The sequence below is a fragment of the Corylus avellana genome, chromosome ca1, assembly GCF_901000735.1.
Source record: "Corylus avellana chromosome ca1, CavTom2PMs-1.0".
Classification (NCBI taxonomy): Eukaryota; Viridiplantae; Streptophyta; class Magnoliopsida; order Fagales; family Betulaceae; genus Corylus; species Corylus avellana.
Window position 1 is genome coordinate 47159087 of NC_081541.1, and position 27900 is coordinate 47186986.

Below are 27900 nucleotides of genomic sequence, written 5' to 3' on the forward strand. Positions count from 1 at the left end.
TTCCTCAACACCCTCCCTTAAGTGGAGGCTAGCATTTTTCCCGATCATTGTCACGGGATAAGTAGTGTGGACCCTCATTTATCCTGTGGTAGGCTCTGATACCATAAAAAAATTTGTTGGCCTAATTTATCTTATAAAACCGTGACAAATACAAAAAAAAATACCGGCCTGCAAATGAGGGAGGATGTTAATGAATGATCACACATTACCTGTGGACAAGATCTTGGACATGCTTATAAGAAATGAGCAATTCTCTTTTATTAAACCGATTTTATAAGATGAATTTAACCCACAAATTTTTTCGGTGGATACTCTTAGTTCCACAAGATTTGATACATGAGCAATATAATATAAAATGGCCTTTAATATTTGTATATTGTCGACATGATATGATATGAACAATTTGCAGTCCACTTGCTTTTAAAACGATTGGTGAATTGACTTTGTATAAAATTTTCCAATTACGTAGTGACATAGAGATGGGTCCATACCCGTCCTTTAAAAGCCTTAATTATCTGAAAAAAGTAATTAAAAAGATAAACGAGCTAATTAATTAAATTTGCATGGTTAAGGTCTATTTTTATTCTCACAAGTCACAACTAAAGTTGCATGACATATATATAACTGAGTTGTTTAAGCATATATGGCATAGGAAAGAAAACTTTTTGGGGCAACACAAACTTAGTTTTGGGGGTTTTGATTAAAAAAATTATACTTTAAGCCTTTAAGGGGTCTTAAAACTTCGTACAAATCTAGACTTGCCCACTAGACAGCTGTTCTAAAGCTACGTGTAATGGCAAACAAAACAATAATAATAATAAAAAATTTCAGCCTAGGTGGTTCACCTATAAAAACATCTTTATAAGAGAATGTCCGGTAATGTTTCTTTTTTACTTTATCAACTACTTTTTCAATACAAACTCTACTAATTTTTCTATTTAATTCCTTTTTTATTTTTTTATTTTTATTTTTTTCTTAAACCACCAAAACCAAGAGAGAGAAATGATTGTAGCCAAAAAAGAAAGGAAGAGAAGAGCTTTATTAAAAAAAAAAATACCTAAGCTAAAGTGCTTGTCTAAAAGTAGCTTTTAGATTACGATGAGACATGCTCCTTGACAAGAACAGATAGAATTCATTCTTTTTTAACTATTTACATAGTAAAAAAAATACCTGACTTATCAGACTCTTATATTTGTGTCCATCTCGCCAGTAATTTCATCTTTTTTTTTGATATGTCCGCTCAAAAAAGGGAGAAAGATTTGAACTAGTGACTTCCACTTTATTAAGTGTGGTCTCAATCGATTGAGTTACTTCTCGGAAACGGTAATCCCTTCTTTTTGTTTTGTATGACAATACAAAAAACATAAAATAATATTTATAAAGTATTTCAAACTTATTATATCCTTAAGCATTAAGCAAGCTTCGCTTGTGTTCATGTCCTAAGTCCTACCACTTCTAAACCTTTTTTTTTTTTTGGGTGCAAGTACAGAAAAAAAAAACATGTCCTATAGTTATTTCATTGAAGAGAAGAAACTAGCACGAGAGGAGCTCGAGAATATGACATGGCTTCTTCTGATTGGACTTAAATAACCAGGAAAGAGAGCGATTGACTTTAAACACGTATTACTTTCTTAGTCGCCTTTGGCATGTGGCCGTTGCTCTTCTACTTCTCTTCCTCCACCCTTAAGGCTCTCACCAACTGCTCTCTCTCTCTCTCTGTCACTCTCTCTCTGTGTATACACGTAAGTTTCCACCCTCTCTCCTTATTTGCACCAGTATTTTTTTAGCAATCACTTAGTTGCATGTTTGAGATTATTCAGTTTTCTATGTCAACTGGATTAGTCTTTCTCTGTCACTTCTCTGTTCCTCGTTCTCGTTGACTACGAACCCAGAGGCAGACCGAGAACCCAGTTCATATGAAAATGTCCTCTTTTGCTTATTTGGGTTGCTGACTGAAAGTGGAGATGTAGTTTTGTGTGTATGTGACACCTGAGAGAACAAACTCTTATACACCTTTGAGATTGAGATTGAGATTGACAGAGGTACGTTTTTGGCTTACTTGGGGTATGGCAAGTTAGACTTGATGAATTCTATGTTTCTTGTTGTTCTGCTTCCTCTGTTTGATCATCCACTATAGGAGGTTCTTTCAGTCAGAACGAGAGTTTTTTTTTTTTTCCTCTCCTCTAATGTCGTCTACTCTTCATTTTTTGTTTCTGTACTTTGGTTTCTTGTCTTTTTTCCACAAAAAGAAGTTTCTTGACCACACTGTTTGGTTATGAGGAAGTGAACAAAAAGAACAGAATATGTAGAGTTCGAGTTCCTTTTCTTGTTGTTATTATTATTATTATTATTATTATTATTATTATTATTTTTAAATATCTAGAAAGTTGGGAAAAAACCGAGTCAGCTATTGTTGGATGAAGTTTTTAAATTTCAGGGGTTCATGTATAATGAAATTGTGCAGATCCTAAGTTTGGATTTCACTTCTTTTGCCGTGATCATTACCGAAACTGATCATTTGTTGATTAGGACTTTATGGGGATTCTCTAATATTTTCCTTCTTTTTTCTTAAGAATGTTTCACACAGGTTTTGACAGATAAACAAGGTGGCTTGAGCTGACACTTGTTGGGGTTTAGAGATGGCATATCGAAGGGGGTTTGATCAGCAACCGCCGAGGCGGATTTCGCGGACTCAGACTGCCGGGAATTTAGGAGAGCCACTTTTGGACAGTGAGGTGGTGCCTTCTTCGTTGGTAGAGATTGCTCCAATTCTTCGTGTGGCAAATGAAGTCGAGGCTAGCAACCCAAGAGTTGCTTATCTCTGTAAGTTGCAGTTTTATTTACTTGCTTTGCATGTGTATGACTGTATGTGCATGTGTGCTTTATGTATGTATTTAGCATACGTAATTAAGTATCCTCTTTGATCAACTAGAATTTTGAAAGCCAGTGGATTTGACATACTGTAGACTTTGTTGGTTTTAACTCTCTTTTCGATTTGATAGGTAAGCTGTATATGATGTAAACATGGATTGGGATTCCTTGAAATTAAGTTGCCCCGAATTTTACAGAAATTTTGGCAGCCTAAGAGAGGGGCCTCCATTGGGTCTTGCACAACGCTTAAGTGTCATGGCCACTTTATAGTTCATATTATCAAATCTTTCATAATTTGCTGAAGTCTCTGCTTAATGACTTCTAATCAATGGGATGGTTGGTTAGGTCATAGTGCTGCGACATCTATTCTGTTTTGATTGTTTTATCATCCTTTGTAATTTGTGTGAGAAAGAATCGGATGTTTCTCTTTCTCATTTATTTTGTTTATTTAAGTTTTCTAAAATCAATTTCAATTGAGTTCACATGCATTTTAATTACGAATGCATTCTATTCTTCATTGCTTCTATTGTTTCTTTTAATTAATAAATCATTGCATTTGTTTGTTTTTTTTTTTTTATTGCAATATGATAGATTATGTCCTACCCGAATTTAACATTGTATATATCTCTGAATGAATGCAATGCAATGTTTTCTGAACTCTGGTAAGCATATGAACTCAAATGCATATTAATGTCAATGCTGGAATTAGGTCGGTTTTATGCCTTTGAAAAAGCTCACAGACTAGATCCCACATCTAGCGGACGAGGTGTTCGCCAATTTAAAACTGCACTTCTTCAACGTCTAGAAAGGGTAAGCTTCAATATCACTTGCCTATCATATCTACTTTTCTTCTCTAATATGTAATGTTATTTAAGCATCCCAGTGAAAGGAAATAAAAGTTGAATAAAGAAGAGTCATACGCCAGCAGCTTTGTTATCATTGCCAGTCCACAGAAATGCATTGAAGTTCTGCTATTTTAGTTTATGAACTCCTTTAGGAAGTATGAACAACACTGTCCAATCGCAGAAATTTCAATTTCACTGCAAGTTAAAGAACAGTTACTTAGATGTGGATGAGTTAATTCTTGTAGATATCTTGTCAACAAGTGGTTTACAGTCCTGAAGAGTAAGCTTCCCTGACATCGAATCATCTCATTGGAAGCTTCCCTTTAAATTCTAACCTAGAAAAAAAATTGGACTTCCAAATTATCTGATACTCCTGTGAAAACACTTAATTTTTACTAGCATTTGCTATTGCCTAGACAACGTATTGAACTCATCTGGCACTTGCTTAGTTGTCTTAGTGCATGATTTGCTATTTTTATCTCATATATCGCTTTTGTTCAATGGTTGACTTTAATTGATATGAATGTTCGGTCTCTTTTATTTGCTTTCACACAATTTTGTGTTTTAGTTTCTTTTCTACGTTTTGAAGGAAAAGTAGTTTGCTTTACCTTGAAAAACTTTTTATGAATGTTTGAAGCTGTCAAATTTTTTTAGCTTTAATCCCCTAGCAACTTCTCATCAAGCGTTGCCATTTGGAACTTCATAGAATATTAGTTCATTCTTTTAATCTTCAGGAAAATGAAACGACACTGGCAGGAAAAGCAAAGAGTGATGCTAGTGTAATGCAGAATTTTTATCAACATTACTACAAAAAGTACATTCAAGCTTTGCAGGATGCTGCTAGTAAACATGATCGGTTGGTTCTCTGAGAGAATTGATGTCAATTGATTGCCTTCTTAAACAGTTGGCTCTATTGCATTATATTTTATCTGATATTAAGTTCATGTTCCTAATTCAGTGCCCAACTTACAAAAGCATATCAAACTGCTGCCGTCCTATTTGAGGTTTTGAAGGCTGTAAACCAGACAGAGGAAGTTGAAATGGCTGATGAGGTGAAAAAGAATGACAAAACTGTTTCTGAACTTGCTGAGAATAATATTTTCTTTGGTCAAAAACCTTATGAGCTGCGGTTGCTGTATAACTGTATAATATATGTGGTGTAACAATTATTTTCTTTCTTCTCTTTTAATTGGAAAGTATTTTCATTTTTATTTTCTATTGTAGATCTTGCAAGTTCATACTAAAGTTGAGGAGAAAAAACAGCTATATGCGCCTTACAATATTCTTCCTCTTGATCCTGATAGTAAAAATCAGGCTATCATGACATATCCTGAGGTTTGTTCTGCTAATCTTTCTTGGTATACTTTTATTTTACTTAATTCTTGCATTTGAGTTTGAAATTTAATTTAATTAATTGTTTATTTTACAGATTCAAGCTAGTGTTTCTGCACTTCGTAACACCAGGGGTTTGCCATGGCCAAAGGATCACCAGAAGAAAGTAAATGAAGACATGCTAGACTGGCTTCAGGCCATGTTTGGTTTTCAGGTGACTTACCAGATTGTTTGTTGTCCATTACTGGGTCTTTCATGCTTAATCAGCAGGCTACGTTCCATTTATTGGTATGCAGAAGGATAATGTTGCGAATCAAAGGGAGCACTTGATTCTGTTGCTTGCAAATGTGCACATACGACAATCCTCAAAGCCTGATCAGCAACCCAAGGTCTTATTCTTCTTAGATTTCTCTGGCTTATATTTACCTTCTGAGTCAGTCTTTATGTTCTCATAACATACGGCACTTTTTGCCACTTTAGTTGGATGATCGTGCTCTAACAGAAGTGATGAAGAAACTTTTCAAAAACTACAAGAAGTGGTGCAAGTATTTGAACCGAAAAAGTAGCCTTTGGTGAGTATTTTTTTTTTTTGAAATTATATATATATATATATTTGCTGTAGTTCATTTTAGGAAGCACCTTATTTTTGCTGTGCGTATTTTCTAATATCTTTATGCCAGTTGATGCTACATTGTCCACCACTTTTATGCTTTTATATAAATACTATTGTGACATTTGTGGCTATTTTTAATTGGCAGGTTACCAACAATCCAACAGGAAGTGCAGCAGCGAAAATTACTATATATGGGTTTATATCTTCTTATATGGGGAGAGGCTGCGAACTTGAGATTCATGCCAGAATGTCTTTGCTACATTTATCATCATGTATGTATATTTCAAACCTTCATGAGATTAGAGAAAGAGATGAAAATATTTTTAATTTTTTTGGGGCTCTATCCGAAAGGAGAGGGAGGAAAAGGACTTGTACAAGAGATTTAGATACTTAAGAGAATTCAAGTGTAGAGATATTTCCATGTGTTGAGTCCAGAAAGTTGAGGAAACCAAGATACATAAATAATTTTAATTTTTACAATTGCTTTTGCTTCATTGTAGAAAAATATTATATAACTGAAAAGTGAAAAAAAAAAACATGCATCATTTCTTTTTAATTTTCTTTGATATGCTTTAATGGATACTGGAAATGCTAAGCTTAATGTCAAGGGCAGCATGCTTTGTTCCTATTTGCAATTTTATGATGTATATCGCAATTGAATGGCAGCACAAATATGTAAATGAACTCACTGACTTAGTGTTTTTTATTCTTTTATATTACCCTAATAGCTTATATTTAGGGTGTTGTATATTTATATTAGCCGCTTAATTTATATGCTTGTTGTATTGCTTAGTATTATTGATAAATGAATATTGAATCCAATGCAAAGTAGTCAAGGTTAAAGCTTTGTTGACGTAATTATAATTATTCACTTCTTGTGCTCCAATCCTTGTAGATGGCATTTGAGTTGTATGGGATGCTGGCTGGCAGTATTAGTCCTATGACTGGAGAGCCCGTAAAGCCGGCCTATGGTGGTGATGATGAGGCCTTTTTAAAGAAAGTAGTAACTCCAATATATGAGACGATAGCAAAGGTGTCGTTTCTACATGTTTTGTTGGGTCTATAAAATAGCTTCTTGTTCTATTGATAATTGATCGTTTTTGTTAAATCATGAATTGCCCTAAAAGCTTTTACGGATAATAAATGGTAAATTTAATTATTTAAATAATATTTAGCACTCCCCTTCATGTGTGGGTTAGACTCTTCTTCAATAAGTGGATTCATGGTTTGAAATCAAGATCATTGTTCTAATACCATATGAAACTATCAATTGTCCCAAAATCTTAAGCCGATAGGAAATAGTGAATTTAATCATTAATTAATATTTTAACAGCTTTGTATCGCCATTTCTTTTGTACTTTAAGGAAGCTAAGAGGAGCAAAGGAGGAAAATCAAAGCATTCCCAGTGGAGAAATTATGATGATTTGAATGAATACTTTTGGTACTATGTGTTTCTTTGTTTAAATGTATTTCCATATGTACATAATATAGATTATAAAACTCTGTCGGTGTGAATTGTAGGTCAGTTGATTGTTTTCGGCTAGGTTGGCCCATGCGTGCTGATGCTGAATTCTTTTGCCAACCTCGAGAACAGCTTCGACTTGACAAAAATGTGGTATGCTGTAATTTTGAATTATATGCTGCTTAGTTTGCCAGTCTTGTTTATCTTGAATTTCAACATATGAATCTCAACTTATTTCTTTTGGTAAGTAGAATTTTTTTCTTTGATTAACCTTAACTTCTTTCATTGTAAAAATCATGAAATCTTGCCCCTTATTGCTAAACTGAGTTTTACTGCTTTATGTCGAGCTTTCTTTCACTAAAAATGGTTCAAACATTTATTCTTATAGTAAATGTCTATAAAGGAATATTAAGGCTTAGCCTTGAGGATTCCAAGAAAATGTCTCAATTCTCACCCTTGGGGCTTATGTTTCAAAGCATGAGACATCAAATTTATGTCTCATGCTTCAAACTTATGTTTGTAATATTTGCCTCCTACTTGTGGCTTACAATATTCTATTACTAATGATATACTGCCTAGTTCAGATCAGTTTTAGCATGCTCTGACTGGGGTACTACTTACATTTACAATAAAGTACTAACAAATTCTTAGGAAAACCTTTTCACGTCACTGTGCTTCCCTTTGGCACAAAATCTTATTGATAAAACATTGTAAAGCTGTAAGCTGTTTTATAGCTCTGATGCAGGAGCCTCCAAATTCTTGATATTAAGGGCTGTCTTCAATGGAAAATGGTAAGAATTAGGTGAGGAAGAGTCAGAGAAGAAAATTATAAGGTCAGGATAAATAGGGAGGGGGTTGTGATGCAGTAAAAAATAAAGGCTTAGGTTACTTGAATGAATAAAGTAAAAGATAGATGGAATCCAAGAGGGCGACACATAGAGAAACCAGAAATATAGGGTTTGGGAGAAAGATATAGAGACAGAGGATAGACAAGAGAAACAAGCCATGTAACACCTCCAACCCGCTAAGGTTAGGTTTGTTAACCGGTAGAAGGGAGCTACCTAGAATGCTCCATAAACTATGATACTATAAGCATATCCCCTAGGCATGGGAAAGGCGAGGCTCGTGTTTTCTTGCGTTGAGTGCTTTGTGTGGGTTTCGGGTTTGCGGGCTGTTGGTGTTTGTGGGTTACGGGTTGGAGAGCTTTTGGTGATTAGTGGGATTTTCTTGGGTGGGTTCTGTTTGGTTTGGGTTGTTTGGTTCTTTCTTGTGCTCGCTTTAGTTGGGTGCTTCCTATTGTATACTACCTGTGTACTTAGGGGTGTCTTATGCTTTTTACAAAATTTCTCTTTAGTTATAAAAAAAAGGTTAGGTTTGTTAACCTAGAAGCCTTAACGGTACAAGGGTCATAAATTGGAACAACATAGCACTTATGAACATATTAAATGCATGACTTTAGAAGCCTTTATTGAAACATTAATGCGGAAACGTAAAGGTCTAAACATGACATAAAAGTGTCTGAATTTTTTTTTCTTTCTTATACCCTTAGGCACGTATTGAAAATAGGTAAATCTTAAATCATGAAATGAAATGAAATCCCCCATCTAAGTTGCATCTATCCTCCTACTGCATCTCAACATGACTTGAAAATAAGAAAACAAAGCTAATGAGTGAAAAAGCTCGGTAAGTAATATTCCTAACCCATATAAAACCGGTTAGTTAAGAATTTTTTTTAAAACCTTTTCCTTGAAATCACTCAATACAACATAAGAAAGAAGATTTCTAAACTATTCTTCAAAAAACTATGTTTGAAAACATTGACTTCTACATAAAAAGAGAAACTCAAAATTAATTTCTTCATAAAACAAAACTTAACAAAAATGTTTTCTCCATAATATTGTAAGAGTAAAACAGCTTCCTTTATAAAGATTTACACACGTCATAAATCTTCACTTTCCTTTAAACTCTTGAGTAGCCGACACAATACATCTGTGTGTAAGGGTTGTCGATCACTAGGATCCCGGCTCCATTCTTTTGGCCATAGGTGGAGTCATGTCTAGGATATGAACATTACTTTATAAATTATGGTGCACTCGAGTGAGCCATTCCCGGCAGACCATACAAGATGGCTGCCTCGGCCTGTTCTCTCTGGTACCATTGCACATCATTTCATTTGTCCAAGAAAATAATTTAAAATATTTCATGCATTCATACAATCATTTTCTTTTTCTCACCTTTCTTTCTTTTCATTTACTGTTCATCAAGCATCATAACATTTTATAACTTGAATTAAGTCATTTCATGAAAGCGTTTCATTACATTGATAAAATCATAACCTTTATCAAAACATAAAATAAAACATATAGATAGAAGGGGCAAGAAATATCACTTGCAAATAGGTTGAACGACTTCTAAGAACCCGAGTCACAAGACCCGGCATGTTAACTTTAACAGTGTAAGTCTAAACAATTCAAACCCTAGTTAGAAGTTGGCCCTAAACTAAGACCTTTCTTCCAACTAATATCTAATTTTTAAAGCCCAAAAACGCTTAATCGAGCTTAACTACACACTTAACTAGTTTGGGCCCAATTAGAATTAGCTACAAACCTCTTGGAGCCCATAACCTAAACTAAATGGATCAAACTTGTGTTGTAAAAACTTTGTATGAATTCATGCACTTTAATTCAACATTCTGTTAATTTTGGGATTCACATAGCTGATATATGTGTGTATACACACACACACACACACACACATATATATACACATATATGCATACACACACACACACACACACACATATACTCTTGGATTGATATTTTTTTCCTTGCTACTCCGTTAACCATGTCATTAGTTCTCTATCTATTAAAACCTGTTCCCTTTCTGTAGAAGAATTTAAACGCTATAGTTGGATTTCACAAAGCAGAGTTTTTAACAGCTACACTTTGCAAGTAAAACAAACTTCTGATTTATTACAACATAAAATTCAGAATCCTAAATTGTTTAACCTGATTTGGTTAAAGTATTACGTTCTTAATTGTGGAAGTTCTTGATATTCAGGATGACAAACCTTATACTGGGGGACAATGGATAGCAAAAACCAATTTTGTCGAAATACGCTCATTTTGGCATATCTTTAGAAGTTTTGATAGAATGTGGAGTTTTTATATTTTGTCTTTACAGGTAAGCCTCTCTCTACTTCATCTATTTTTGTTTCATGCTTTTTATGGATCTGGTCTTGTGAACAAAACTTCAAATTTTCTGTTTGATTTAGGCAATGATCATCATTGCTTCGGATGGGTCAAGTTCCATATTTGAGGGTGATGTTTTCAAGAAGGTGCTGAGTGTCTTCATAACTGCTGCAATATTGAAGCTTGCACAAGGTAGATAAAACCAGTTGAATTGGTTCTATTGGTGCATTATTTTGTTCTCGTCTCATGGCTGTAGCGAAAACTGTAGCTTTATTTCCATATATTCCTCCTTCCCTATTTGTAATTGATCTCTATATTTCAATTTTTGAGAGTATGCTTACATGTTCTGATTGGAAAAATTTCCACGTTGGTTTCATGCTTTTGCTGAAAATTTGTTCATTTTGAAAAACAAGCCACAACTGCTCTAGTTTGAAATTTTTAACTCATGTTTTCTTTGGAATAGCACCTAGGACCATGGCAAGCTAGGACTGTTGGCCGATTCGATCCATAATGTTTTCATGAAAATGTATGATTCATGGATTCTTTGGTCTGAAAAGTGGCATGCCAGACACTTTAGGACACAAAACCCATCTCCAACGCAAGTATCCAAACTCAAAAAATGTTTACTTCATTTTTCTCACTTATATGGAGAATTATGAGGTGTTAAACGTAGTTATATAATTCCTTGTTTCACCATCTATTGATTTTTAGTATGAAAATAATCGTTCAAATAAATATCCCTTACATATTCAGTTATATAAATAGCCATGCCCTGTCTCTAGACGTTTGGGATTTACCAAATCCAACACCCATTCCAACTTTGAATGAGAAGACCTGTGTCAATGTCCAGGTCAATGACGTTATCAAGAAGGAACATCAGCTATATAGGAATTAATATTCATATATATAATAACTGTATACAACTATTTAGGAGTTTTGGCGTGGAGAAGAAAAATAATTTGTTTTGGTGTTTCTCTTCACCTATGCTACAACTGAGGTATAATGACATCAAAGATATTTTGCAGAAATGCACCACTAATGGTGGTATATTGATCTACTGAAGGAAGTAACATCTGGCAAGAACCAATACAACGAACCAACAATAATGTACTTCTCCACCTAGAACTCAAAATTATCAAATACTTTCAAAATAACAAAAAAAAAAAACAAAAATGTTGTTTATTAGGGCACAAAAGGGAGTTAAAGAATTGAAGAACCCTAAATTTGAACAAAATAAGGAATATATCAAGAGGTGTCTGAGAATTAGGTGAAAAACTAACTAGCAACCATTAAATCTCTTCAAATGTTGCATGGCCTTGAGTTTTTTTAAGTCTTCCAGTTCGTTTTACTAATACCTGTAACCTGTCTAAGTTTTTCAATTCTGCATTGCCCAAAAAATGTTTTAGCTTGGAAAATTTTCATTTGGGTAATTTTGTATGACTCAGTAATATGGGGAAGCATATGGTATCCTCCACATGCATCTTTGCATTCAATTATCACGTTGACAGTCTTCTGCTTTATGAAAAAAGTTCAGATTTGATTACTTAATTCTTACTCCTGTTAATACTTATGATATTATCCTTTTGGAAATATTGCAGCTGTCCTTGATATAATTTTGAGCTGGAAAGCAAGGCAGAGCATGTCAATATATGTCAAGCTAAGATATATTTTGAAGGCTGTTTCTGCTGCAGGATGGGTCGTAGTTTTACCTGTAGCATATGCCTATAGTTGGAAAAATCCTCCTGGGTTTGCACAGACCATCAGGAGTTGGTTTGGAAATAGTCCAAGTTCACCTTCTTTGTTCATTTTGGCTGTTCTCATTTACTTATCTCCAAACATGCTCTCCACAGTGTTGTTTCTGTTCCCATTCATTCGTCGGTTTCTTGAAAACTCAAACAATAAGATTGTGATGCTCATGATGTGGTGGTCTCAGGTATGCAGATGCATGTTTTTGAATTGTTTTCAGTGACAGTTGTGTTCATTGCTGAAAAGTCATTACGTGGCTGTTTAGTTTTTTTGTTATCTCTACCATCTTTTATTTTTCTTTCTGTGTTTCTTTGTTTCTTTCAATCTTTTGATATCTTGCAGCCTCGGCTCTATGTTGGAAGGGCAATGCATGAGAGCACAATGTCTCTTATCGAGTAAGAGAAAAAAGTTGAATTTTTGGGTCAGAATGGTTTGAATGAGATTCACCAATGCTCTCACTGATTAGCTTCTAATTTCTCTCATTTCTAGGTACACTATGTTTTGGGTTCTCCTGCTTGCATCAAAATTAGCGTTCAGTTACTACGTAGAGGTATTTCATTTATTTGTCTTCAAAACGTTGGACCTTGGTGTCATTGCAATGCCTTTCTTTATTGTTGCTGTTATTGTTGTTGTTTATTGTTATTTCTTGTGAGAGTAATGCTAAATAGTAAATACCACATCCCCATCCCACTGGGCTGACGTGTCATTGCATATCAACCCTCCACATTAGCCTTGTTAAAAAAAAAAAAAAAAATCAAAGGACTGATAGACACTGTCACGTCAGCCTAATGGGATGGGGTGGGATAAGGGTGTGGTAAATATGTGCTGAGTATTGAAAAAATGGTTGGATTTGTTTACCCAAATAATAAGATATTTTATTTAAAATTTTATGCCAAAATTACCTCTTTGGTTTAAACTTTAACAGAGAAATAAGTAACATTTTTGGAAAACATTGGTGTGCATATTGCAGATATATGGTAATGTGTTTCTCATATTGATTAGTTATTTCTACCTATGTATTCATTCTTGTGATATATAGTTATACTATCTTGGGGCATGTTAACAAAAGTGTTGCGGATGGACAATAAATTGTCACTAGGTATCTTACTTTTTAATAGTAGCAACTAAATATCACTAACACATCTTTGTTAGAATATTAATTAAATAATTAAGTTCACAATTTGCTATCAATTTAAGTTAGCTTGAACTTTTGGAACAATTGGTGATTTAATATGCTATTAAAGCAATGGTCTTGAGTTTAAAACCTAATTCCATAATTTACCTCAAATTTTAGTTAAATATTCCATGTGTTGGACTTCATTTATTGAAAGAGAGTTTGAGTCCACACATGAGGGAGTGCTAGAATATTCGTTACTTCCTATCAACTTAAGCATTCTTAAACTTTTTGGACAATTGGTGATGTAACATATATGATGGTATTAAATTTTCATTTTGTGGATGAAATCGTCAAAAAATTATATGCGTTTTAGACTATGATATTCTATGGAAAAAGTTGAAAGTTTGGAAAAGCATCGTAAAGCTTGGATATATGGAATATAACTTTTCTCCTTTGATGGTTAACCAAGTGAAAAGGAAAAAACTGCTTGGAAATATGAAAGTAACTTTTTTTTTTTGATAAGTAAATCAAAATCATTAAATGCACAGATGGATACAACCTTATTACACAGGAAGTCAAGAAGAATACATGAGAAACCACTTATTAAGGAGAAAAAAAGGGAACAAAAGTCCAAAAATTCAGAAAAGTTTGAAAAGTTTGAACTATTGTACACCCCAATCCATGTATAAAGCGATTTGAACATGATATTCTTTAGCTCTTCTGCCGAATTCTCACAATCTTCAAGACTCCTTGCATTCAGCTCTCTTCATATTCACCACATTAAGCACAAAGGGATCATCCTCCAAGCTTCTAAAATGGTAAAACTTCCCAATTGACATCTTCAACAAGCCAACAACAAGAAATCAGATCCTACATGTTTTCTTTAGTGCTGGCAGCATGCATAGGAAACTCAAACATCAAAATTTAATTCAGTTATTTATGCTTTAATAGGTTTCTGTTATGATTCTCACATTAAGATAACTAAATATCAATTATAAGACTTATTAGAACTCATACCTAAGCAAAATTTGGCTGTGAGTTTAGGATAAAACCAAGAAACTGAATCTGTTCTTTCGGTACCAACAATTCTCAGTGCAAGAACCAGTTTCTTGCACTATTTTTGCAAAATTTCTCCTTTGTGTTTTTTTCCTAATCCCTATGTCCTAAATTTTGCAAAAATTGTGCAAGAAACTGGTTCTTGCAAGGTTTGTTGAGAAGTAACTCTCAAAAACTTGAAGGAATCAATGAAAACACTTGCAAAATTCTTTATTAAAGGCTGGACAGTGAGTGGCACTGATTTTGTATGGAAGAAACACAGAAATTTTAGATAGGCTATATGAAATCTGAATTTCAGTTTTCAATAAAAAAGTTTATCTAAGGTTACAAAGTAAAATAGCCACAACATAATAAATTACCCTAAGGTCTAGGGTGCTACAATCACGATCCTAGACATGGTCCATTCTACACTGTAGAGATGGAAAATCGAAGTTCATAATTCTCTTGCCACTTTGCAATGAAGAAGAAGATGCTTTATGGACTGCCCACTCCTTTTTCACATACAATACCAGTTTACCGCTATGACTTTCCTCTTCCTCAGGTTATCCAAAGTTAGAAACTTGCCTAGTGCCACTGTCCAGACAAAGAAAATGCTTGATAAAATGGCCTTACTTCAAACTTCCGCCTCTTAGATGGAAACTTTTCACTTTAAACGATAAAACAAACATTGACTTTTAAGGTCTGTTGTATGCTTATTGAGCACCATTATCTAATGATTTAAGCACGGAATTGAAGAAATATGCTAGCATGACTTTAAACTAGTCTAGATATTTGCCTTATGTTATTCAAAAATTCAGAAATACTGCAAAGGCAGGGAAATTCTTGGTAATATGAAACATAACTTTTTAAGTTCAATGATAAACCAAATAGTTGATAATAGGTGTATGATTGAGAAATATTGAGTGCTTATCAGATGATATGCATGTGATGTGGGAGAAATAATGTGAACGTGTATTATAATTTGTCTAAGTGTTTTCAGTAACGTTTTTTTTAAAACTATATAACATCTTCAGAGAATAATGTGAACGTGTATTATAATTTGTCTAAGTGTTTTCAGTAACGTTTTTTTTAAAACTATATAACATCTTCAGAGAATAAAAAAAAAAAAAAAAGAATGTGAACTAATTTGTGGGAGAAATAATGTGAACGTGTATTATAATTTGTCTAAGTGTTTTCAGTAACGTTTTTTTTAAAACTATATAACATCTTCAGAGAATAAAAAAAAAAAAAAAAGAATTTCAGAATCATGGGATATGTAAAGATAATAAGTTGCCAATGAATATGTGTCTGCATATGCATGGGTGTACAAAATGGAATTTCAACAGTCTGACATAAGTTGATCAGACATGTATAACATGTAATCTTAAACAGCTGGCTGATTGGTATAATTTACTGTAGGACTTCTAGTAGTCAAGTGATTTAAACATGGTGGTTTGATATTAAATTTATTGGTAAAAGATATTTTAATAAATATAAATCTAAAATTAGTTCTGGATAATATGTAGCTTGTGCATTCTGATGCATCTGATCTCAATAACGATTTCTACCCAATGTCATGAATTCTGTAATGACAAATGTTGCTCAATATATTCATTCTATGCATTGTGGTCTAGTTGGAGAAGGTTGAAAAATCTTATCTGAACTCTGGGTTCAAGTATTGGTTAAATCCAACTGAATTTTTTCTTCTTTGCAGATTAAGCCTCTTGTGGGTCCAACAAAACTTATCATGGGAGTTCGTGTGGGAAAATTTCAGTGGCACGAGTTCTTCCCTCAAGGTAACAGCAGAGTTTGATGAATTTTTTAATTTACATTGTGTAAAAGAATTATAATGTCATCAGTTGCTGTTTGCAGCCAAGAACAACATTGGTGTTGTGATTGCGCTTTGGGCTCCTATAATTATTGTACGTTTATGTTTGTCCCAGTGCCATATTTGTCCCATTAATTGTTCAGTTGTGTTCACTTTACTGTAAATTTCTAATGGAAGAAACCTTTTCAGGTCTACTTTATGGATACTCAGATTTGGTATGCTATCTTCTCCACAATTTTTGGGGGTATATATGGTGCATTTCGACGTCTTGGAGAGGTTAGTGGGGCTCCTCTCGTTTGTTCCTATTTAACTTGGTAGTCAACATCCTAAAATTGAAGACTTATAATGTGGAATATGGTTTAAAGGACAGTTCACCCATCACCTATAAACACTGATAAGATCTACTCTATATTTTGCTCAACCCGGAAAATTGATGTAAATTGTTAGTGACAAAAAGAAAAGGCTGATAGAAAGAAATGTATTATTACCATATGCAGAACCGTCAGATGTACCTGACCCAATAATAGTTGGTACTTCAAGGGAGGGTACATCTTGTGGGTGTGCAATGCTAACAAGATGCCAAAGCATGTAGAAAACTGGTTTTTGTATGTACAAATCTCCTCTCTCCTAGTCTGATATCATTCAGTTGATCTTCTTCCTTTACTATAGATTTGAAATGTGTACTGCTCGATTGATTTTAATGTTAGGCATGAGCTCCATGAGAACATATATTCTTAAGCAAGATTCAACCTTTACTGCTGATTTTCTGCCAGTGAATTAAATGTCCTCATGTAGATATATACAGTCAAATAAATTCCATACGCATAGATATAAGTTGCTGGTTTTGACTACTCTTCAACTTTCTGTTGTATGTTGGCATTACTAGATAAGCTCTTCCCTACAAGTACGCCATTCCCATATGTGTTATTACTTAATAGTGCGGAGAAACTCTTTCTCCTTTGCATTGTTTTACATAGAACTTATATAGAGTTTAAGAAAAACACTGGTTTCCTCTGGCTGGTATTGCGTGTCTTTAGCACTCAACCTAATGTTTTACTTTTCAGATCCGAACATTGGTATTGCTGAGGTCTCGATTCCAATCACTGCCAGGAGCTTTCAATGACCGCTTGATTCCAGTGGAAAGGAATGAGAGAACCAAGAAGGGACTGATGGCCACTTTCTCTCGCAAATTCAATGAGGTTTGGTTACTCGTTTACACTGCTAGCAACCAGCACTGATAGTGACTGATTAACCCAATTCAGCACCTGTTTCTTTTGGTTCCTATGAGGGTTTTTTTTTCTTTTTTTTGTCTGTTATTTCAGATCTCATCTAATAACGAGAAGGAGGCAGCAAAGTTTGCTCAGTTGTGGAACAAAATAATTACTAGTTTTAGAGAGGAGGATCTAATAACTAACTGGTAAAATCACAATCCAGCATTAGGATATGTTCTCCTTAATTCTTACATGAACCTTAAGCTTTTCTATATTTTTATTTTTCTTTTTCAGTCTTGGAAATTAAAACCTTAAATGTTATAAATCTTGATTTTTCTTTCTCTTTAGTTCAAAATTTTTTTGGCTTAAAATGCTTAAATTTGTAAATTTTCAGGGAAATGGACCTGCTGCTTGTTCCATATTCGGCCGATCGTGATCTGGATCTTATCCAATGGCCTCCATTCTTACTTGCTAGCAAGGTTTATCTACTCCTAGTTAAATTCAACCAATAGCCTCACTAAGACTTGTATATGTACTAAACTTGTTCTTGCTGTATAGATTCCAGTAGCATTGCATATGGCCAAAGACAGCAACGGAAAAGACCATGAGTTGAAGAAGAGGTTGAAAGCAGATAATTACATGCATTGTGCTGTTCGTGAGTGCTATGCTTCATTTAAAAATACAATCAACTTTTTGGTTCAAGGAGAACGTGAAAAAGTGTGAGTTTGTTACTATCTGATATGTATCTAATTAAAATAGCAAGAGAGCATAATTTCATCTGTCCTGATGTATTATGTTATTTCTTTGATGGTTTGCTGTGTCCAGGGTTATAAATGAAATTTTCTCCAAAGTTGATAATCATATACAGGAAGATACTGTGATACGTGAATTGAATATGAGTGCTCTCCCTAATCTCTATGAACAATTTCTTAAGCTTATCGAGTATCTGGTAATTGTTTCACCAGATAAGCTTCACATTTCCTTTCATGTTGAATCAAGGTTAGTAACAAATCATAACCGAATTTAGTATTCTTACAACAGTTATCGAATAAAATGGAGGACAAGGATGAGGTTGTAATTGTCTTGCTGAACATGCTAGAGATTGTGACCAGAGACATAATGGATGATGAGGTTCCAAGGTATTTTATTTGGTTGCAAGTGTCTTCCTCAAGTAATACTAATGTGCTAATACCAGTATTATCTATTTGTTATTTTCTCATGTAGTTTGGTAGATTCAAGTCATGGTGGCTCCTATGGAAAAGATGAGGGCATGAAACCCCTGGCTCAACAATATAAATTTTTTCGTGAACTTCAATTTCCTGTACCAGAAACGGAAGCTTGGAAGGAAAAAGTAAGTTTCATTTGCAGTATTACAAGTATAGTGTAGCATAAACGTGTTAAAATATTTATTGAATAATTAAATTCACTTCTTCCTTTTAGTTTAAACTTTTGGAATAAATGGCAATTGATAATTTATCCCTCATTTCAATTGAAATATTCCTCATGCTGTTTGGTCCCACACGTGAAAGGAAGTGTTAAAAAATTACTTAAATTCACCTCTTCCTTTCAGCTTAAGCTTTTGGGATAAGTGGTGATTTAACAAAAAGTGGCTATGAGTAATTCACTTAGAATACCAATTGTTACATTTATAAAAGAAAGGAGTCGGTCCTTATGTAATTCCACAGGTTGACCTAGCAGAGGGCTAATGGAGACAAGGCGCTCTTTAAAAGATATCAACTATAATTTAATAGTCTTTCTTTTAAGTTTTAATGATGTTATGCAACATGACGCAAAAATTAAATTTGTTCTTTTAGACAAAGCCCCAAAGCTAAATAAATAAATTGGATAATATATAATGAACTTTTTAGCATTGCAAAGAATTATTCTATTTATTTTCTTCTTTGAGATAATCATTTTCATATAAAACAAAAATAGTTTGTACTTATAGAAAATATACTCTTAATTATCAACTTTGCCACCCCTTATGATTAGTTATGAGTTATGTTCCTGCATAACCCCATCATTGTCGAGACAGATTAAAAGGCTTCGTCTATTGCTTACCGAAATGGAGTCTGCTATGGATGTGCCATCCAACTTGGAAGCTAGAAGGCGTATTACTTTCTTTTCCAATTCATTGTTTATGGACATGCCTGTTGCACCCAAAGTTCGAAATATGCTTTCCTTCACGTAAGCTCGCTAAGCATTAACCTTTCATTACCGAAGATATTGCATGTTTCCTTGCATGCATGAGTACTGTGTATATTGTAGTATCACGTCATGAATTATAACATCTTGGGTTTGCCTGTCAGGTTCTGACTCCAAAATTTTCCCATTGTTTAAGATACTTTGATATGCTAATACTATAAGTTTATTTATAGTATGGTAGATGTGTCCTCTACAATAGATCTTAATTGCAAAGTCTGTTGCCTCACATATTTGCCCTTTTTTTTGTAGCGTCCTAACTCCTTACTTAAAAGAGGATGTTCTTTTCTCCATGAGTGACCTAGAAGCGCTAAATGAGGAAGATGGAGTTTCCATACTTTTTTATTTACAAAAGATCTTTCCAGGTTCTTCTTCTTCTTCTTCTTCTCTTTTAAGTAACTTGTTGGCTCTCCTAATTAATTTTGGTTCTCAAACCTGACATGCTCTTTCATAACATGGTGGTTTACTACAGATGAATGGAAAAACTTTCTAGAACGGGTCGAGTGTCACAACGAAGAAAGTCTAAGAGAAACTGAAGAAAGGGAAGAAAAACTGCGTTTATGGGCATCATATCGAGGCCAGACATTGACCAGAACTGGTATAAGTTCTATTTCTCTCTCTCCCTCTCATAGGCTTGAAGATGCTTTATTTTTGCTTTATCTGATAATGATATATGAGTGTTCTCTGCATATCATCCCTCTACTCTCGACAAATAAGTACGAGGCATGATGTACTACCGGAAAGCTTTGGAACTTCAGGCCTTTCTGGATATGGCGAAGGATGAAGGTGATTAGAGAAAGCCTGGCTGTAAACTTCTCATTTCATCATCTCTTGCAGAGTGGGACAACTTATTTTTATAAATGCTAATTGCTTTTGTTCAGATCTAATGAAAGGCTACAAGGCAGCTGAACTAGATAGTGAGGAGCACTCCAAGAGTGAAAGGTCATTGCGGGCACAGTGTCAAGCACTAGCTGATATGAAGTTCACATATGTGGTATCATGCCAGCAGTATGGCATTGACAAACGGTCTGGTGATCCTCGTGCTAAAGACATTCTGAAGCTCATGACGAAGTATGTCTCCCACTTTAATTCTTGTCATGTTATTGCTTCTCTAAGAAACTCTCAGTTATATGTCTCGCTTTCCTTGTCTCAGGTACCCGTCTCTTCGGGTAGCTTTTATTGATGAAGTTGAAGAAGCTTGTAAAGATAACTCTAAAAAAACAGTTCAAAAGGTCTATTATTCAGCTCTTGTAAAGGCTGCTTTACCGACAAAAGCAATTGATTCTTCTGAACCAGTTCAAAATCTAGACCAGGTACATAACTTAGATTATTCTGGAAACTAGATGGGATGACTTAAGAATTTAAATGCTGATGTAATGTTTGTCTAGCACAGCTTCCTGTACTGAGAAGTGATACATGGCCTCTGTGGTTGAGAAATAAAAATTGGCAGATGGTTTTAATTTTTGTTAGATATTTTCTTTTTCTCATTCCACTTCTCTGTTCTGACTTCTGAGATTTGCAATGATTTTTTATGATTGTTTATTAGAATCCTACCATAGACATTGTATGCCCGGCCCAGCAAGTTGCATGTAGAATTTTCCACCTGAGCATAATATAATGCTCACAAGTGATTTTTTTGATATTCTATTACAGGTTATTTATCGGATAAAGCTTCCTGGGCCTGCACTATTGGGTGAGGGTAAGCCAGAAAATCAAAATCATGCCATTATCTTTACACGTGGGGAAGGCTTGCAAACAATAGATATGAATCAGGTACCAGAACCATATCTATATGGTGTTTGTATGTGTGTATTTTTGTGTGGTTTATGTGTGTGCGTGTTTGCACATTTAGAAAATATTGGGAACTTAGTGTGACACCTCTAAAAGTTAATTCCCACATTGGATGAGTGGATTGTGAAGATGTTGCATGGATGCATCCCAAATTGGTTCCTTATTAAGTGAGACTAGTTATATAAGTGATTTAAAAGAGCTCCAATTGTAACAGACTAGTCATTTTGTAGTATAACGGAGATGTGGCTAGCACTTCCTTGGGTCGTGAAACTTACTCTCTTAGGTAAAATTCAGATTATTAAGCAAACTGTTCAACAGGATAACTATATGGAAGAAGCCTTCAAAATGAGGAACTTGCTGCAAGAATTTCTTGAAAAACATGATGGCGTGAGATTTCCAACAATCCTTGGACTTAGGGAGCATATATTCACTGGCAGGTACTTCTGTTGTGTTGTTAATCTTAAACTGGATTGTGGTTGTAGTGCTGCTGGTAAATAAGACCACATTCACATATCTGTGATGGTAGTCTTACTCATATGATTTTTTTGTTAATTTGAGCAGTGTTTCATCTCTGGCATGGTTTATGTCAAATCAAGAGAATAGCTTTGTAACTATTGGGCAGCGACTGTTAGCCAACCCTCTGAGGTAATATCTTCAGGAAAAAATTCAGTTCAGCACAAGAATCAGATCTTTTTGCATGTGGAATTGCTTTCCCTGCTTTTGTTTGGATTTGGTGAAATTATGCAGGAGTCAAGACAACCCAAAATTTCCATTTTCCTATATTATTTGGTTAAAGTTTAAAAGTTTGGTTCAATTTTCAAAATTATCTCCTCAATTGACCAATTGTAATCTCACCAATAAAAAATTTGATCGACCAGATTTTTTGAAGTTTAAACCATTTTCACTTAATTATGTTCAACATTTTCAGCTGTGTTCCAAGTTTCTGAACCAAATTTTACCCCCATATCATTTGGAATCTGTAAGCTCGGTTCGAGTGAGAGTTTACAAGTAATAGATGAATTTCAAACTATGAACTGAACTGTTTGAAATTGTATTATGCTTAGTTACCTTACTACTTTTTGTTAAAGTATTGATTAAATGATTAGATTTATCTCTTCGTATCAGCTTAAGCTTTTAGGACAATTGGTAATTTAACATGGTATTAGAGCCATTTCAATTAAATATTCCACGTGTTGGGCCTCACCTAGTAAAAGGGAGTTTGAGCCCACACGTGAAGGAGAGTGTTAAAATATTGATTAAATGATTAAATTTACATTTTCTTATTAGCTTATGCTTTTGGAACAATTGGTAATTTAACACTTTTACGTTCATGTATGGAACTATGATATGAATGAGATTTCTCCACCAAATTTTCATGTTTTTTCATTTGATTTTTTTCCCACTTCATGTGTCTTTTGGTTATTTTTGTTCATGTCTAATGCCCTGAATCCATAACTTTGTGCTGCCCGTTCAGAGTTCGGTTCCACTATGGTCATCCAGATGTGTTTGACAGACTATTCCACCTTACTAGAGGGGGTGTTAGCAAAGCTTCCAAAGTCATTAATTTAAGCGAGGACATATTTGCAGGCATTTTCTATCTTGAGAGCTTGGATTAAAACGTGTGTAATTTTGGCTTGACCACTTATATTTCCATCCCTCCATTGTCCACAGGTTTCAACTCTACGTTACGTGAGGGCAATGTTACTCATCATGAATATATACAAGTTGGTAAAGGGAGAGATGTTGGCCTTCAACAGATCTCAACGTTTGAGGCAAAGATAGCTAATGGGAATGGCGAGCAGACGTTGAGTCGTGACATGTATAGGCTTGGGCACCGATTTGATTTCTTCCGAATGCTATCATGTTATTTCACCACTGTGGGTTTCTATTTTAGCACCTTGGTATGTATGAGATGTGACTTATTTGCCTACACACACACACACACATTTATATGTCTTCAGTAAGTGTTGAAAAGGTTAAGAAGTCCCACATTAGATTTTTAGTAGGTTAAGAAGATATCATAGCTCTAAGTGGTTAATATAGATTGTTGAGCTCGAACACATAGGCTTAAGATTTTGAGTTGAGTAGTGTCCCAATATGTTATGTTATGGTCTCACTAGCACACTCCCCAAGATGTCAATCTCTTCAACAAGTGATATGAAATCCAATAATTGTGATGTGAGTTATGGTGGATGATATTGATGCTTTTCATGGTTGGAAAAGGGATGGTGTGCATGCATGGATGGAGGGGCCTTTTCATAGTTGGAGCAAGGACCATGGTGCATGACATAGATAAAGCCCACATTGGCTAAACAAGTGATCCTAGAGATGATCCAAAACCACATTGGCTCTAAGTGGTTTTGGATTTCTCTTTTTGCTGACTTTCCAATCCTTCTCAAATTAGGAGAAGGCTTGACCGGCCTTTTAACCTTATAAAAGGAAAGCGGCATGTGTTGGAATTGTATCTGTAACACCCCACCTCAATGACACACAATATTGTCCGCTTTTGGCTCCCCCAAACCAGACTTCCTAGGAAGTCACCCATCCTGGTACTACTCCAGCAGAAGCACGCTTAACTGCGCAGTTCTGATAGAATCATGACCATCACAGCTTTAAAACGTGTTGTTGTCATTAAGGGTGTAGTATACATTTAAGCACATCCTCATCTCCATACCCAGGCGATGTGGGACGTCACAATCACCCCCTCTTAAGACCCAGCGTCCCCGCTGGCGACCCTCATGGGATTAGCCCATTCTTGGTGTCCGTCCCAACGAGTGCCTGCTAGCGATCTTCATGGGCTTGTGCACGCTCCCCCCATCTCAGGCTAGGCAATGACTTTGATACCATTTGTAACACCCCACCTCAATGACACACAATATTGTCCGCTTTTGGCCCCCCTAAACCAGACTTCCCAGGAGGTCACTCATCCTGGTACTACTCCAGCAGAAACACACTTAATTGCGGAATTCTGATAGGATCATGACCATCACGGCTTTAAAACGTGTTGTTGTCATTAAGGATGTAGTATAAATTTAAGCACATCCTCATCTCCATACACAGGCGATGTGGGACGTCACAGTATCAGCCTTGAGTAGTTTTCTCCCTACTCTTTGTATTTCATCTTTTGATAGTGGATTTCCTCCTGGTCGTCTCCACCTGTGCATATAGGCTTGTTAAGCCAAACCACATTGAATCTTGATGTCCTATGTGATTGAGTTATTTTTATTCTGCGTTTTTTTGCTTCTTTCCGAATCCTATAATTATTTTGTCACAACAAATTACTATAAGAGCTTGGTCCTTTATTTTGCGAGATGTGGTTATTACAAAATTTGAAGTAGAAAAGTTATAGATCTCGCTATCTGCTCTCATAGTTCCTTGAACTTCACACTTGAAACTAGTTGTCCATGACAAACGTTATTGGAATTGCTTCCTTCGCATTTGTTAAAGTAATGATTAAGTGATTAAATTTATCATTTCTATCAGCTGAAACTTGTGGGATAAATGGTGATTTAACATGGTATCAAAGCCAAATGTCCTGAGATCGAACCTTGACTCAATCAAATCATCCCCCATATAAATTAAATATTTCACGGCACAGGTTGTACCTCACCTATTAAAAGAGAGTTTGAGCCCACACGTGAGGGGAGAGTGTTAAAGTACTGATTAAGTGATTAAATGTATCTCTTCCTATCAGGTTAAGCTTTTGAGATAGCTGGTGATTAAACAGCCTTCGTTATTGGACATCTTACTAGAGGCTCTGATACCAATTAACGTGGACATCTCACTAGAGGCTCTGGTACCAATTAATGTAGTGGAAGGTGGTGAGAGTTTGGATCAAGCAGCACTAATCCAAATAGATATGTAACCCACTAAAAAGTAGAGAGAACTCTCTAGATAAAAGTCTTAAATTTTGATTGAAAATTGATAATATAATTCCAAGAGTCCCAAAGACGAGGCTTTTTATGGCTACAGTGATAAAACCAAAATCTAGTGGTAAAAACTACCAAAGATACTCCTACTAACAAATTAAGAATAGTAAAAGTCTTCTGAAAAAAATTCCTCTTAAGCCTTTTTTCTTTCTAATTTTTTCATGTAGTCTAGTGCCATCTTTCTACATCAGTATAGAAAGTTAGTTAAGTCTCACGCTAGAAAGATATCACATGTATGAGTGGTTAATATCAAATTATTGGGCTCCAACCTAGGCTTAAGCTTTTGCGTTAAGTAGTGTCCAAATGTGGTATAGTATGGTCTCGCTAAAATACTTCCCAAAGTGTCAATCTCCCCAACAATATAAATATGTAATATTTATTTATATGATCTCATATAATTATTTAAATCACTCTGTTTTTGGTTTTGACAGCTGACTGTGCTCACAGTCTATGTGTTTCTCTATGGCCGCCTTTATCTCGTTCTCAGTGGACTTGAACAGGCGCTGAGCGATCACCCAGCTATTCGAGACAATCAATCTCTTCAAGTAGCTCTTGCTTCTCAGTCTTTTGTACAAATTGGACTTCTGATGGCCTTGCCTATGATGATGGAAATTGGTCTGGAAAGGGGCTTCCGTAAAGCATTGACTGACTTCCTAATAATGCAATTACAGTTGGCTTCTGTCTTCTTCACATTTTCTCTGGGAACAAAGACCCACTATTATGGAAGGACATTGCTTCATGGGGGTGCACAATACAGAGGTACAGGTCGTGGTTTTGTAGTGGTCCATGCTAAGTTTGCTGAGAACTATAGGCTCTACTCCCGCAGCCATTTTGTCAAGGGGATTGAACTGATGATTCTGCTTCTTGTGTACGAAATATTTGGTCATTCATATAGAGGTTCAGTTGCTTATATTTTTATCACTTTATCAATGTGGTTCTTGGTTGGGACATGGCTTTTTGCTCCTTTCCTCTTCAATCCATCAGGCTTCGAATGGCAAAAGATCGTTGATGACTGGACAGATTGGAATAAATGGATAAACAACTATGGAGGGATAGGTGTACCTCAAGAAAAAAGTTGGGAATCTTGGTGGGAAAAGGAACAAGAGCATCTCCATTATTCTGGGAAGCGTGGTATCATTGCTGAGATATTGTTAGCACTGCGCTTTTTCCTCTATCAATATGGGCTTGTATATCATTTGAACATCACAAAGCATACCAAAAGTTTTCTGGTATTTGCTGCCATTTTCGCTAACATTTAGAATTGCATTTGAATATTGATGATGTTAATGACTCTGTGGCTACAATAGTTTTAATTACTTTTATCTGGTTAACAGGTTTATGGAGTTTCATGGATTGTGATCTTTGTATTATTGTTGTTGATGAAAGTAAGTAGCAAAAGCCTTCTGACTCCCACCTTTCTTAAAATAGTTGTAATTTTTTTTTTCTGTTTCAGGAAATCTCATAGGAAACTATTTGCTTTGATATCATATCACATCAGCAATGAGTTTTTAGTGCCTGAAACTAAATTTCGGTCTATTGAACTTTTTCAGGTTGTGTCCATGGGAAGACGGCGATTGAGTGCAAACTTCCAGCTTTTGTTTCGACTGATCAAGGCTCTAGTTTTCCTGACACTCCTTTCCGTTTTTATTATTTTAATAGCACTCCCTCATTTGACTCTTCGGGACATCATAGTCTGCATTCTAGCATTCATGCCTACCGGATGGGGATTGCTCCTGGTCAGTGAACTGTTTTTTAGTCCCTTCATGTGTCCTATTTATAACTTTCTGCTGGCCTTTAACTTCTCCTCCCTTTTCAATTCATCCTGCTCTGATTTAGTGTATTCTTGATTGTCATTCTTTCTTTTCATTTGTTGATGTGTTGTTTGATATTATAGATTGCACAAGCTTGTAAACCGCTGATTGTACGAGCTGGATTTTGGGGATCAGTCAAGGCACTTGCTCGTGGCTATGAAACCATCATGGGCTTGCTTCTGTTCACCCCAGTTGCAATCTTGGCTTGGTTCCCATTTGTTTCAGAATTCCAAACACGAATGCTCTTCAACCAAGCATTCAGCAGAGGTTTACAGATTTCCCGTATTCTTGGTGGACAGAGGAAGGATCGCTCCTCCAGCAATAAAGAGTAAATGAATTTCCCGACAACTATCCATTAATGTAAATACTCAGGGTTTACCACATAATATTGTACATGTCCCACATGATTGGTAAATGGAAATGTCTATTTTATGTGACCTTTGAAGGAGATGCAAAGACTTTAGTTTTAGCAATCAAACAAGACCCTTCTGCTATGAATGGGAGAATAGATGTAATCATTCATGATTAAAAGAGATGTTATCCTCTTCCTGTGTCTGGACTGTTAGTTTATTTTGCTCAATGAAATCTTTGCCTTCAAAAATTTACTTGTTTTCTGTTTTACCTCAAAATTTTATAGAGAGATGTTTCTTTGCATTTTTACGTCTATTTCATTTATATTTTTGTTGATTTGACATGCTACATTTATTATTAATTTTTTTTTTTTTTAAATAATGATTAAAACATGCCAATTTAACATAGCACGTAAAAGTTGATTGTTAAAATAATGAGATCGTTGGAGTACTCTAAAAAAGTGAATAGTTAAAATAAATAAAAATATATTTATAATTATTTTAGTGAATAAATTTTGGTAAATCCATTAATAATATTTCTCAAATCTAAAAACACATCGCTTTGT

The 27900-nt window shown here is 35.0% G+C and overlaps 1 protein-coding gene across 1 annotated transcript; it reads left to right on the forward strand.

Annotated features, from left to right (window-relative positions):
- The first annotated feature begins 1690 nt into the window (after positions 1-1690).
- Positions 1691-27539, forward strand: LOC132180696 (callose synthase 2-like). Its single transcript, XM_059593605.1, has 43 exons — positions 1691-2042; positions 2574-2823; positions 3581-3681; positions 4451-4572; positions 4675-4768; positions 4941-5051; positions 5146-5262; positions 5345-5437; positions 5529-5620; positions 5807-5933; positions 6557-6694; positions 7026-7102; positions 7183-7276; positions 10184-10306; positions 10398-10506; positions 11913-12247; positions 12403-12455; positions 12550-12610; positions 15927-16008; positions 16085-16134; positions 16230-16316; positions 17105-17239; positions 17363-17457; positions 17646-17730; positions 17810-17970; positions 18077-18200; positions 18293-18390; positions 18476-18602; positions 19287-19438; positions 19706-19818; positions 19926-20051; positions 20171-20239; positions 20335-20524; positions 20607-20766; positions 21107-21226; positions 21563-21681; positions 21806-21889; positions 22719-22831; positions 22916-23145; positions 25605-26402; positions 26508-26558; positions 26724-26909; positions 27068-27539. Exons 2-43 carry the CDS (start codon positions 2640-2642, stop codon positions 27314-27316), a joined length of 5835 nt encoding a protein of 1944 aa, XP_059449588.1. The 5' UTR covers positions 1691-2042; positions 2574-2639; the 3' UTR covers positions 27317-27539.
- The last annotated feature ends 361 nt before the right edge of the window (positions 27540-27900 follow it).

Excerpts from the sequence above, each read along its gene's own strand:
- LOC132180696 (XM_059593605.1), top strand. The coding sequence starts at position 2,640 with ATGGCATATCGAAGGGGGTTTGATCAGCAACCGCCGAGGCGGATTTCG. Across the intron at positions 4,769-4,940 it reads AAGTTGAAATGGCTGATGAG|ATCTTGCAAGTTCATACTAA; the intron begins GTGAAAAAGAAT and ends TTTCTATTGTAG. Across the intron at positions 10,507-11,912 it reads AATATTGAAGCTTGCACAAG|CTGTCCTTGATATAATTTTG; the intron begins GTAGATAAAACC and ends GAAATATTGCAG.